This window comes from Asterias amurensis, chromosome 13 (assembly GCF_032118995.1).
Source record: "Asterias amurensis chromosome 13, ASM3211899v1".
Lineage (NCBI taxonomy): Eukaryota > Metazoa > Echinodermata > Asteroidea > Forcipulatida > Asteriidae > Asterias > Asterias amurensis.
In genome coordinates this window covers 353778-368593 of record NC_092660.1, presented here as the reverse complement: position 1 = coordinate 368593, position 14816 = coordinate 353778, and the positions used below count along the sequence as shown (strand labels likewise).

General features: G+C 38.7%; 2 protein-coding genes across 3 annotated transcripts in view; both read right to left on the bottom strand.

Annotated features, from left to right (window-relative positions):
• Window positions 1–1491: 1491 nt before the first annotated feature.
• LOC139946583 (U-scoloptoxin(01)-Cw1a-like) lies at window positions 1492–2835 on the bottom strand. The gene is given in 3 exon segments (XM_071944277.1): window positions 1492–1517; window positions 1520–1846; window positions 2553–2835. Coding segments are annotated over 3 exon segments (444 nt in total). The 5' UTR covers window positions 2644–2835.
• Window positions 2836–4054: 1219 nt separating this feature from the next.
• LOC139945805 (type-1 angiotensin II receptor A-like) overlaps window positions 4055–14816 on the bottom strand; it is a 32535-nt gene continuing 21773 nt past the window's right edge. For both annotated transcript variants that reach the window (XM_071943243.1, XM_071943242.1), the window contains exon 3: window positions 4055–8791. In XM_071943243.1, coding sequence (XP_071799344.1) covers window positions 7706–8791 — 1086 coding nt within the window. In that variant the 3' untranslated portion in view covers window positions 4055–7705. The remainder of the gene's footprint in view (window positions 8792–14816) is intronic.

The window sequence follows — 14816 nt, the reverse complement described above, 5'->3', positions numbered from 1 at the left end:
CATGACCGTTATGTTTGTTGGCATGACTTGGGAAGGATGACAACGACTTTGATTGATATTGTTTTCAAGCATATCCCTGCGAAATGGGTGGGGCAGAGAAGTTGAAAGCTCATGGCGATCTGCCCATAGTAACGAGGCTTGGATTTGGCCATTATTTTAGGTTTCATTCTTTTATGGGTCAATGAAGTTTCCCATAATTATGTTAATTGCGTGCGCACTTCTGCGACTGGTTGGAGAGTGACGCAATAGACCTTTCTTTTGTTGATAAACAAACCGCCTTGGTTGGCATGGTCGGCCGAATGTTAGTAAAACACTAAAATCGTAAAAACAGATGTTTTAACAAACTTCAACATTTTCTGCAAATTTTCAATTAAATGAAATACCTCTCATAATAAGTTATTTTGTTTTAAACAAAATCAATAAATTTTGTTACATTGTTACCAAAAATAACGATCTTTTCTTGATTTGCACTTATGGCTTTCCATACTTTTCCAATCTGGGTTGGCAAAAACTCGGGTTGTGACGTTGCAAAAGAAAGGTCTATACACGTGTGTGCATCTGCTGCCCGTTGATGGCGTTTGCCAGTCAGGGTGAATGTACTTAGCTTAATTCATGGGAAAGCCTCATATATTAACTTACATGTGTCCCGTCCAAAGTCCATCCTCCCAGTCTGTTGATGTTGTATCTTTTTTAACATTGACTCTGAAATAGTTCTAACCAGTTTTACATTGATTCTGAAACAAGAATTTGTGGTTTTAGTAATCCTTGACTGAAAATAAATGACTATAGGATTTGACGTAGTTAATTCAAAATTAGAGTCTTTTTAATAAATTCCGACCAAAAATAACAATTTAACTTAAAGAAAGGGGATGAAGTGATAAATATGGGAGAAATCAAACGATTTTATTGTAGATGCTGACGCCCCACAACATTTCAAATATCTAACGTCGTGACTTAAAATGAGTTCCCAAATACCAGTAACTTCTCAATATAGGCTACCCATTGAAGGACTATGACAAAAAAAGTTTTTTAAAAACACCCAAATTCCGTGTGTTGATAATTATCAGCGCTGTGCAAATGTCCCGGTATCGTTGCTGTGCAAATTACCCTAGATTTTAAAATCTAAAGTACAGGTTTAGACTGTAAAACCGCAGTACTTGTTGTGCACAAGCTTATGTAGAAACATATTGTTCCTGTAAAGTTGCAAACATTTGAGTGCATTTTTAATATAAAAACAAATCTATAGCTCAAATACAAAGGCAAAACACATTCCTTTGCTTTTAAAACTATTTAGCGTTGCAAGCTACATTATCGGGGAAATCACAACCACCGATCTGCTGGTTCCAATATAGCTGGCCACAGCTCGAGCGATATGGCGTGTTACGGCCAGCGCAGTGGTAGTACCCAGTACAATCAGCCGGGTCGGGGTAGTAACCATGACCGCGCCCATCGCACGAGAAAGACTCCTGCGAAAGATCGCAGTTGCCATTTTCAGCCAAGACACAGCTTTCCAAATCTTGGTTCCAAATAAGACCGTCTACGCAACTTATCGGGTAAGTTAAACTGAAGACACAAATGTAGAAACTCGAGCAGTCGTCGATGTCTGGAAACACGCCGTCTTGACGCGAGTCGCAAAAGAGCGGTAAGTTTGGGGCGTTGCACGGCACGTCTTCGATTAAGCTACAGGTAATAGTCACAGGGTCAAAGTAGGTACCCAAATCGCAAGGCAAACGGTAAATGTCACCACTATCGCAAACATAATACATTCTGCACGTTTCTGGATCGGCGTAGTACCCGTTGGCTTTTCCGTTGCACGTGAAGGTAACTGTTGACGAAACGTCGGCAACTGAATAAAAAGAAGCAAAGAAGATGGAGTTAAGGAATGGAATGAAACAAGTTTAGACTGGACAGGCATGCTTAAAACAGGCATGACCACACACTATGGAGGCAGTCCTTTTGATGGGGTTTCAACTTGTCAGTGTTTCACCATAAAACGAAGACTTTGTATACCGAAGTTTACTTTATTTGGATCACCTCTCTAAGTTGCAGTCCTAAATTTATGTTATTCGATGGCAAGCTGAGATGCGGTGCCTTTGGGCCTACACATTAATTTTTACCTAGCTTTTTTAACTGAAATATGTACTCCTCACAATCATGAGATATTGGCGGGGGGAGGGGGGGTTGAATCTCAGTTGGGTTGTGTCAGTGACTAAAAACACCACTCCAACCCCATTATTTTTTTGCATGGTTAATAAATGTTTCGCAGTAAAAAAAAATAACTGAATTGCACATCTATGTTATGCCAACATCAAATAATGGTAAAAGAATAAATCAAATAGAAATCAGCATCGTCCAATCGAGGTGATACATAATGCCAACATTATAATGAACATTCATGATCATGCCTCCGACATTGAGACACAACAAACGTCCAAACTTCACTCCTACATATGCACTTTATTATAATAATAATATGAACATTTCGAAACTATTTTTTGTGCGAACTCATAATACCCACTAGAGTTCTAAACTAGACTGATATCAACACTTACCACTGGCTTGTCGTCTATGCGGAAGTGCCTCGACAAGAACCACACAAACTGCTAAAAGCACAATCAATCGTAGATCTATCAAGGCATCCATTCTTCCTATTGGACAAAAAAACCTTGAAACACCCCACCAAAGAAACGCCAACTTCAAATTGGAGTCCAATGAGGTTTAATGTTCAACTTGGTTCTATCCAAAACTTGAGGATACTGTTGTTGCTTGAGAAAAAATCCAAGCTGAATATTTCTCTGACTGACAACTCCTATAGGGCCACGAGGAAATGATTAAGACCCATTGTAAGATCGAAATGAAAGGAGGATATCATAAGGAAACAACAGTATTCAACATTGTGATTGTCCGTGGTATTAACGTATATAAATCCGTATTCAATTGTAAATCTGATCTCTGTAAAGGAATGTAGTTGAGCTTTAATATTGGTCAAATACTACGAACAGCAATACATTAAAGGCAGTGGACACTTTTGGTAATTGTCGAAGACTAGCCTTCACAGTTGGTGTATCTCAACATATGCATAAAATAATAAACCTGTGAAAATTTGAGCCCAATCGGTCAACGAACTTGCGAGATAATAATGAAAGAAAAAAACACCCATGTCACACGAATTTGTGTGCGTTTAGATGGTTGATTTCAAGACCTCAAGTTCTAAATCTGAGGTCTTGAAATCAAATTCGTAGAAAATTACTTCTTTCTCAAAAACTATGGCACTTCAGAGGGAGCCGTTTCTCACAATGTTTTATACCATCAACCTCTCCCCATTACTCGTAAACAAGAAAGGTTTTATGATAATAATTATTTTGAGTAATTACCAACAGTGTCCACTGCCTTTAAAACATAAAAAGTTACACCCACATCCAGTATCTTTCTACATTAATTACCGTTGGAGCCCCTGATGGAAACAAATATTGAAAGTGCGTGTATTAGGGCTATACCTATACATATGCACTCCACGAATGACGTCACGCAACGTTGATAATCATGGGGTTATTTGCTTCTAATTCGCAATCTCTAAAAATAATAATAGTTAGTTTTTATTATAAAGCGCTTCACATTATTACCCCTGGTCACTGGACCTTAAATCATTCCTTAAACCATATCGACTCCCTGGGGTATACATCCTGTGCAACAAATGCACTACTCGGCTAAATCAATTATAAGAAACATCTGCTCTCACAGGTACCCATTTACCCCTGGGTGGAGAAATGCTCAAGGACACAAGTGTCACGACCGGGATTCGAACCCACACTCTGCTATCAAAACATTACTATTGCAACGTCGCATGCCTGGGAGTTTTAGCCAATCAAGATGGGGCAACTAGGCAAAGAAAGGCAAAACAAAAACAGATGGGCACAGCTTGTAACAATGTCACGCAAAAATTATAACATCATATACACAGGGGATGTTTGACGACAAAAGAAAATGGAAAGGAACAAATCGAAATTTAAGAAAACATAATATTTTCTTTATTTTTCCTTTTGAACAGCTGCACGGTGTCAACAATAGTATAGTACAACAGCGGTGAAAGTGCTAATGTCTTACCACTTTTAAGCAGAACAGGAATATACTGCTTAGCAAGTTTACTTGCTTTACAGATTAGAGCAAGGAATCGATAATGTGCTAAGCAAGACTCATAGGCTTGGCTCAGCACATTACCGGGCTTGACTGCTTTTGGAAATTGAGTCCAGGGTCAAATTTCATGAGCTACTTAAGCAGAAAATATTGCTTAACAATGCAGAAATGTGCAGGCTGCCAGTCACAAATTGTACATGTGACATGGTAGTTTAGCTGGTAACCTTATTCTGGTAAGTATACTTTCGTTATGCTCAGCTACTTTTTGTGCTTAAGCAGCTGTCAATGAAGAGTAATCTGTTTTTGTTGATTTATCCTTGACTCAATTTCACATAGTTGCAGTAATTTCTACTAAGCAAAACAAGTAAACGGGACCCTCCAAACATGTGAAATGGTATTTTGGCTGGTAACGTTTTCAATCTGGTAAGCAAAATGTATCTGTGCTTAGTTCGCTCTGTAAAAGTGAGACCAAGTTGTGTATGCATTGGCCCTTTGTGTGGTATAAAATGAGTATGTAAATTCACCTTTAAAGGGAAGGTACACTATTGGTACTTGTCAAAGACCAGTGTTCTCACTTGGTGTATCTCAACATATGCATAAAATAACAAACCTGTGAAAATTTGAGCTCAATTGGTCATCGGAGTTGGGAGAAAATGATGAAAGAAAAAACACCCTTGTTGGACGAATTGTGTGCTTTCAGATAGGAATAAAAGACTTTGTATAGCTATAAAGGTCTTTTATTATTTTAGTGAGAAATTACCTCTGTTCCAAAATCTATGCTACTTCAGAGGGAGCCGTTTCTCACAATGTTTTATAGTACTATCAACAGCTCTCCAATGCTCGTTACCTAGTCAGTTTTTAAGTTAATACTTGTTTTGAGTAATTAATTACCAAACGTGTACCTTCCCTTTAAGTTAATTTTGTTTATTTTGTTTATAAGAAATGTGAACTTACCATTAGAATTATACAGGCACTATATGGCCGTAATTATCAAACAAACAGTTTTGCATAAGGATTGAACATTTTCGTGAAATTACAGAACAAACAGTATTATTGAGGTGTTTCTAAAAATCAGCAATACATCATTAAAGACAGTGGACACTATTGGTATTTGTCGAAGACAAGTCTTCTCACTTGGTGTATGTCAACATAAAATGCAAAAAATAACAAACCTGTGAAAATTTGAGCTCAATATTGGTCGTAAAGTTGCGAAATAATAATGAAAGAAAAAAAAACCTTGTCACAAGAAGTTGTTTGCTTTCATATGCTTGATTAATTCGATACCTCAAATTCTAAACTTGTGGTCTCGAAATCAAATTTGTGGAAAATTACTTTTGAAAACTACGTCACTTCAGAGGGAGCCGTTTCTCACAATGCTTTATACTATCAACCTCTCCCAATGTTCGGATGAGTAAGACACAAGATGGCATACACTTGATAATATCGTTCACCAAAGATAAGATAACACATGGCAACGGTTGTTAACATAATCTTAGCAAATATCCTGTAAAACCTAACTGAATCAAACACAAAGTTAAAGAAAAACCATATTGGCATGGGGATTCATCATTTTTCGAGAAAACTAACAATGTTTACTCAAGTTCGAAGACATAAGTGCGGAAAATTGCGATAATATTTAATAAATACAGACGATGTACACATAATAACTACTGGCAACTCGTTATATGTTGACTGTGATGAAAATAACACACATTTCCTTGCATGTGACGTGTTAGTCTAAAAGGGCGCCCTCAGTGAATGAGGAACGATCCAGTGGCTGCAAGTTGTGCTAGCGTTTGTTTAGTAACTGACCTATACAATGGGTCTATTTTCGTTTTTATAACACCCCTTACAAGTATTCTGCCTGCTCATTGGTTTAGAGCGCGTCACATGACATGTCTCAGTTTTGCTAGACGACGGCCGTGTGATAGTGCGTCGGTTTGCCGTGCGCTCGTCCGAAGACTAGCACACGGCGTGCAGTACCCGGACGTCCATTGCGTGTACGAGGATCATAAATTAATAGTCTGTAACCATTTCGGATTGCACGACACTACATGCAGCACAGTAACAGTTTTTGCAATCTGTATTCGCGTCGTCCGTGGATTGTAGCATTCAGGTCTGTAACTTAATAATAATAGTGCACACTCATTTTACATCCTCCAGCCAGTACACTTGACATAAAAACATACCGCCGGTAACATGTCACATGTCAGTGAAACTGCACTCACGGCTGGGGATATGGCTGTTGTTAAGGGTTATGCTACACGCGGGCTGATTGTCACATCGCCCGCCTACTAGATACACGTTTCATCATTTGTTTACCTCCAAAGGTAAGTTGACGTCGTGATGGCGTCAATGCATAAAGTCCCAAGCGTTATTTCGATGGCGCCTATATTGAACCTAGCAAAGGGGGTCTTGCGTCAAATTAATCAGTTTTGCACCCCTGTTTCCAAATAAAGATTCCTCGTTGAACAAAATGGTTATCAATTTTGACCTCACATTGAAATGTAAAAGTAATTTGCCATAAGATTTGATATCGACTTCCAAATTGTTGTTCACATCCAAAAACATAATAGCAACCTGGCACCGCTCCACCAAAGCTGCTTCTACTATTCCGTCCAAGGACGAAGGATGATATGATGATAAGGTTTATGTACTACCGTTCATTCCAGAATGTCCATGATTTATCGAAATGTTGTTCATGAAATTGATCTTATGACTAACGAAAACTGTTGTGAGGAATAATATACAGATACAGTTACTGTTGACATACAATGACGTCATGGTTCAAACTTTGCTCAATGAGTACTGTTGTGAGGAATAATATACATATACAGTTACTGTTGACATACAATGACGTCATGGTTCAAACTTTGCTCAATGAGTACTGTTGTGAGGAATAATATACAGATACAGTTACTGTTGACATACAATGACGTCATGGTTCAAACTTTGCTCAATGAGTACTGTTGTGAGGAATAATATACAGATACAGTTACTGTTGACATACAATGACGTCATGGTTCAAACTTTGCTCAATGAGTACTGTTGTGAGGAATAATATACAGATACAGTTACTGTTGACATACAATGACGTCATGGTTCAAACTTTGCTCAATGAGTAACACATAAGTACATTTTGTTCTTATTTTTTAAATGCGAGGTTCTAGAGACAGTCGCATTAACTAAAATTTGTTTATTTTCTCTCTTAGAAAATGGGGTGCATTGTAATGTAGTTTTTAATCGTTCATACCGTGGTTCATACAAAATAAAAAACAATATTTGGTATGGGGACATGCCTCCATAATATTATGGTCGACGCGTGCGCGAACTTTGACCTTTCGACATCAGCCATAGCCTTTCTGTTCTGGTGCGATGAATTGAATAATGCTATAACACTTATTGTTACCATATTAAGCAATACATAAACGATTCGTTATCCATATCTTTCCATAAAATAAAGTTAAATTCTAATAATTATGATAGCCGTGTGTAAACAATAAGCCCACATGACTGCTTAATGGAAGCGTGGTGGTATCATGCCCTGTCAGCATTCTGATGATGAGGACTTTTAAATACATCGAAGCTTCTTAACACACTCTTTTCTAAATCGGGGGTCGATAAAGGAATACAAGAATGGGTTAGCTGCGTGGTTAACAATGTTAATGTACGAAGCAACATTAATGATGGTGCGTAGGGTTGCACTTCGGCCGAGCTGGGGGATAATGAGAGGGTAAAACGCCAAGACTAGTATCGTAGGAGCTATTGTCACCACGAAGATCACTGTAGATAGAAGCAACATCAAGGTAACTTTCTTCTGAAGTTTGGGGGATTGATCTCTTTGTGTTTTGGACGAGGTTGTTTTAGAGATAGTTGGAATAGTGTTCTCGTCATCAGTCGGCGAGGTTGAACGTCCAGGTATGGCCAGAGATTGTCCATTTGACGGGTTGACTACTGAAGGATGAACCGCTTCAGGAAGTTGAGGTCCGATCGTACTGTTATTCCAAGTTGAATCGTCATAGGCTCTTGGGTTTCCGGAGTTAAATTTACCGAAATTTCTGCCAGGGCGTACCTTAGCCATGCCTCTTATTGTTTTGTGCACTTTCAAATAGGATATAACGATAATTATCAAAGAGACAATGAAAAACACAACCATCTGCAAAAATTGAGTGACAATGAACCACAGCGGTACATTGAAGAAACAGACGCCCGTTTTAGAATCGAAAGCATACATGAAAAAGAAAGGTGAGCAAATGACCGTAGCAAGCAGAAAGCACATGCTGACTGCATACCGCGCGCGTCGATTGTTAAACTTACGACTATGCGGTCGACAAATGGCGAAATAGCGGTCGATCGCAATGGCGACCGTCAGTAATATCGAAGTGTATTTCTGCCAAGTGTCCAAGGTAACGGGTACCCTACAAATGAATTCGTTGTTGGGAAATGGTGAGAAGAGTAACATGAATGGGATGATTCTCAAGATACAGACAGCAATGTCTGCTGAGGCCAGGCCTATGATAAAGATATGCGGGGTGGCCTTGTTCTTCTTAGCAGCGTATACCCGGATAATAAGAGCGTTTCCAGGGGTACCAACTAAGAAGACCGAAGCTTCTAAGATCAGGCGAAACCACCACACTGAATCCCGTTCAATCTCCATCTGAAAAAAGAGCAAAAAAGGACTATGACTTTTTCTAAGAAAGAAAGAACATGTTCAAACAGCACACTCTACTTTAAAATCGTTCCTTAACGGAACAGGGTTACAAGCTAATGATACCATGGATGTACAGTTGTTGAATGGTATCCTGCATAATTCTGCTAAGCAGATATTTGTTTAAGCAATATTTTCTGCTAAAGAATCTCAATGAAATTTGGCCCTGGTATAAGTGGCATCAAGTGAGGTTAGGTTCAGGGGAATCAAGAGCAGAAATGTTACCCGGATATTAACGAAACCAAATGAAGTGTATAATATTGCATTGAGAGTGATACACACCAAGAACACCTGCTATTCTTTGGTGCCTTAATTGCTTTACAATTACCCTATCGTACCAGTATATAGGCCCAACACCTTATTTTCAAGTTCGAACGTGGCGCGAAGACGATCGCGAAGGTGATCACAATTTGAAATCTTCTAAGGATAAAGCTACTTTACCTGGAGTCGATTAGGACTAGTCCCATGAGCCAATAAAAACCTAATGCTAGTCATAAATGTAACTCGTCTATAAACTCGAGATAAGTATTAAAGTCTTAACTCTTTGTGAAATCCAACCCAGAATATTTTTTTTTTTTTTTCGAAAATTAAACTTCGACCGATCATCTCTAACGCTGTACCCGATCGGTTCAGACGAGTTCTGAATAGTGGGACTTTTGTGAAATATTAAAATCATTCGTTCGAGGTTGCAGATAGAGCTCTTCCAGTGACGTCATATGCAGCCAAAGTACTATAGCCGTAGCCCTGTAGCCGCCGATTCGGACATGGCCTTAGGAGTCTTCAAATTTGGGCGTCGAATTGCGTGGAGGATTCAGAGAAGTAAAACCAACGCCAAGTTAAACTCGTTAATTAATCACAAGGTCGTGTCGAGGATGAAGGCGCCCGTCTACAAAGATTTTATGATCAACAACATTCCATATAAAATGACAAGTTATGAATCCTTATATAGTGAGTGCCTTGGATATCAAGTTTTTATGACTTTCATAAAAGACTGTAATCATTATAAAACACACTAATGGTATACACTACAATAGGTGGTTAAATGCAAGCTCGATAGTTTCAATTCTGATGGATTAGTATCCCTAATTGACTTGGATTAATATTGATTGAACTTTCATTGAAAATGTTATGCTGTTGATTGTTTGAACGGCTTCAATGGTTACGCCTTAAAAATATGCCATCCTTCTTCTGCAAATTATTATAGAACATCAAGAACTGATTGACAATTATTGGGATAATGACCTTCCACCATTTTCCAAAGTGAATAGACCATGCAGGGCCCAAAAATCCATAGCGCCGCCTGTTCGTGTTTGTGTAGGGCATGTGTTTTGGGTCTTGTTTTGGTTAGTTTGTTGTATTGAAAACTATACAGAAGGAATGAATCACCCATTAACAATGATTGTCAAATCCTTAAATGGACCCAGGGTCAAAGCATTTTAGCTCAATATGAGCTTCTCCAACGATTCAAGGGTACACATAAAAACTCAATCAGGTTCCTTCAGCTGATGCTGCACACTTTCCGATCTATGTGTTTAAAATCACTGATTTGATATTGCCACACACAGCCTCCCTGGACCCCTAACTACTTTATCTGTCAAATTAAGCCACTGTCACTTTTCCGTCATTGCATTATGCACTTATAATTCAATATCATGCCGAAAATAAATAGAACATAATCAATACTGATTGGTGAGTGGTTGTTTTGTCCTCGGATTTGCTATTCTAATTTCACACTCATTTAACTTCAATGCATTAAACACTCATCCACGTCCCATCGCTTTGTAAAACCGTAGATAAAGGTCAGAAAATTATATCCTAGATGTATTTATTCAGCTTTTTGAGTATTGCTTTATAGTGGAAGTAGTCTTGGTTCAAGTCTCTCCTGTTACTATCACAATAGGGTGCGCTCTCGCCATAGACCGCTATCACCTTGAGAACCGCGATAAGGAGAGATGATACAAGAGAGTTTTGAACGAGGACTATGGTTGAAGGTTCTTGGGATGTTTTTGCTTCAATCCTGGGTTGTGGGTGTGAAAGGAAGAAGAATTTGAGAATGAGCTTCTTATCTCATTGAGAATTTCAATCTCGATTAGACTGGCACCCAAGTCTAATGGCACTCCTTGAAACTCAGGAAGAAACTCTGTACGGAAGGCATTTTCTTTCTTTGCATCGAAATTGCCACTGTCGCCGTGCTTTTCAAAGGGGAATTTTGTGTCTAAAATAGTTTTAAAAAACGGCGAGTCTTTAAAGAAATTCAGGAAAATATTTGAGGATGTCAACTCTATACTTTAGAGTCAAGAGGGAAGCAATATCAAAGCGTAGGCCTGTATTGAAAAGTACAGAGAGATATATGATTTCAAAAACTGCGTCAACCCATCAAAGACTATGAGACAAATTGTCAAACATAGTTAATTTGGTTTCTAGAGTGAAACAAGAAACGAAGCGTCACCGAATCCTTTCCCTTCTTTTTGTCTTGTTTTCAATCCTCAATTACTGTCATTTTATCGCATGTAGAGTTGGACCTTGGGGATTATCAGCCAAGAAATCCTTCATGATTTAAGCCAATAAGATCTGATATCAATCTATCAATCCACCATCTCCAAGGAGTTGGTATCGCCAGCCACAGAGCAAGGATAGAGATCACAAACTGCTCATCATTTTAAACCTTGGTTACTTATGCAGTACTGTCATCTTCGTGGATTGAACGAGGTTTGGATTTACTCGCAGTAGCACCAAAACATGATGTGCCGTAGAGTGAAATTTGTGGTATTAACGTTGTCAAGGAAACGAAATAAGATTGTGGATGTCAACATTTCAATAAAAATTGCCAACTTGGAATCTCTTATTTAACTCCGGAAAAGAATTTCCTGTGTGAGTCTTTGCATTATTACCTTTGTTGTTTTAGGAGAAAGGAGAAACTTTGCCGGAGAAATGTTTTGTAGGGTGTTTTTTGTTTGTTTTTTGTTGTTGTTGTTTTTTTTTTTTGGGGGGGGGGGGGTTCAGGGGAGGGGGGCATGGCAATGAAACCGATAGCAGCTGCGACTTTCATGATACTTTTTGGATGCATTATGTGGCGTTATGAGTTACAGATTCAAACCAAAATGTGTGCCTTTTAATTATTTGTATTATCTCCAGGCTTCTAAAGCGTGTAACTGACGATTCCAAACTACCAGGCAACTACTGTGTATGTGCATTTATTGGTACATTGTGGAAGGTTTTTTTAACCAGTGTTTGGATATCCCAGTCACGAAAACAAGGGTATTGAGAGTCGCACTAAGAAGACACATGGCCACTTGGGTCCTCACGAGGATTCAATGCATCAGCATACACACATTAAGGGTTAACAGAGTACAGGACTAAGACATGGATATGGGGTCCTTATGAGGTTTCAATGCATCAGGTTCCACAGACTAGAGGTAATAAGAATACAGTCAGAAAACATAGCTGAGAGGTCCTTATGAGGTTTCAAGTCAGGTTCCATTTGAAGGTAACCGGTGAACAATTAGAAGACATAGCTATGAGGTGCTCTAACCCTCCAATCTCCACAGCTTTTAATATAAAGGAACGTTTAGTACATTGCCGGTAGTGTCATAAAACAAATGGTACATATTTAGTATTTTGAAGACTATGATATTAAATTTACTGTAGTATCTGCAAGTCGGTATGATGTGCAGATGTCATTTTCAATTTCACGTCAATTTCAATGTTTATTGGTGAAGACTAAGCTATATGTAATCATATTATTACGTACTTTATAACATTTACCTGATAGCAATTGTGACTTTAAATAGTACCTTCAGTCAGCGGAGAAACGCTGGATGGTTTATAAATACTCTCCACCACAAAACAGCACAATGTTTTTTTCAGTAATATTTTGACAACGCAGGCAGTGAAGAATGAGCAACAAACATAAGTTTAGGAAGATTATGGCACCTTGGTTTTCTCTACGGTTGTATAATTGCAATTAATAACCTTGGTACAACCTTGGAGAAAGTGCGTATAGAAAGTCACAGGACTACGGTGGCCGCGTAGAGACATCGCAAACCAAAAACACCTGCCAATGTAATGTTTTTCAATTTGTCGTATACGGTGGCCGCGGAGATACATCGCAAACCATTGACACATGCCAATAGGAGACTTCGGAACGCTAGGTGGCAGCAGACTTACCAGGTAAATTTCCATTGTTTACGTAGTTCTGAGCATGCGCATATTACCGAGTACAATGGACTTTACCTGGTAAGTCTGCTGCCACCTAGAGTCCCAAAAGTCTCCCATTGCGATGTTGCACAATTTGTCGTAGTTACATTTGAACCTTTAATTTTCCCCAGACACGCAATCTAGTTTGGTATCGCTGTATCTTGATTGACAACATTTTAAGCCAGTTACAATTTCCAAGACGGGAAAGACTCACACTGCTAGGCGACCCTTATGTCACGGGTGCGATGCGAACCCCCCACATTTATTTTTATGTTACGTAATCATTTGCTTTACTTGCATGGCTAGCGCCCTCTGCGGGCTGCTTTCCGGTTCAAGATCATTCTGTTTTGGGCCGAAGACCTTAACTGACGTCTTTGTGTGTCTTCACCCAACAGGTAAAGATCTTGTTATATTTTGCATTTAAATGTTTTCCTAATTACTACTTAGATTAATTAGTGTGTAATAAGGACTATCCTCAAGTCTCACTTTGTTTATAGAATGTTGTTGACTTTAGTGGATATTTGGTTGTTTTTGCAACATCACGCTAGCTATTTATTGACTTGCGGTGTTTAGATATATTTAATACCTCTAGAGACTTTCCTAATAATCTTAGCAGTGTTACTGAATGTAACGTTTTGGAGATCCTTTAGTTTATTTTATCATTGCTTCTGGGATTGGAAATAACCTGTTCATATTGCATTTCACCGTTAATTTGCCTCAAATCCCAGATGGCGGTCGCGTCCTTAATTTTTCATTGTTTATTCTTTTAAAGTTTAGTTTATGTAATTATTATTGTATATTTTGTATGATCATTCTGTTTTGGGCCGAAGACCTTAACTGACGTCTTTGTGTGTCTTCACCCAACAGATTCACCGTTTACAGATCTCAATAAATCTAAAGAGCTACTATCAGACTTGCCGTTTCATGCCCGTACTTATTCCAAGGGTCACACTTAAGTCGCCCTGCCCATGGAGATTGTGGCCAATTTCACACTAGCTGTATATCTTAACAGAGCATGCATTCAATCTGTATTGCTTGGCAAAGTATGATGTCACCATAAAAACCACAGTGATATTATTCACAACTCATCCAGATGAATCAGTGTGCTTTGTGAAATCTGTTGGGAGCCCAGATCCCGGACAATAACAGTTCACGCGTCGTTCTTCATACTTCGCACAAATCGCAAAAGGAAAATGAATTTTCTTGCGTCACAATGGGAAACAGCGCCCCGAGGGTCAACGAAATTCGCCTCGTATTCGCTTTCGCTTGAGTCCGGGCTTCAGTTCATTATTAATGCAAAGTAACATACACATCGCTGGTCGCTAATACGAGCAAATTTCTATCTTAACCAACTACTCAACCATGGTTGTGGAAAAATTCATCACATTTTGTGATCAAAATTAAAATAAAACGAACAGCAATAAACGGTTCATATTCCCGGTGATTTGGCTGAAAGTATATTAAGGTCTTCAAAGGTATAAACAAAAAAGGTATTCAAAAGGTCTACAAATTAGACAAGCTTTGACAATGAATACATCATTTAGCTTTCAGGTTGAACATGCTTTTATGTTAATGTTTTGCCAAACCTGTTGTTTAAAGACTCTGGATACATGCACCTTCGGTAATTGTCACAGACCAGTCTGCTCATTTGGTGTATCACTACATAAGCATGAAACAACAAACCTGTGAAAATTTGACCTCAATTGGTCGTCGAAGTTGCGAGATAAGAAGAAAAAAACCCTTGTTACACGTTGGCGTTGGGTGCTTTCGGGTGCTT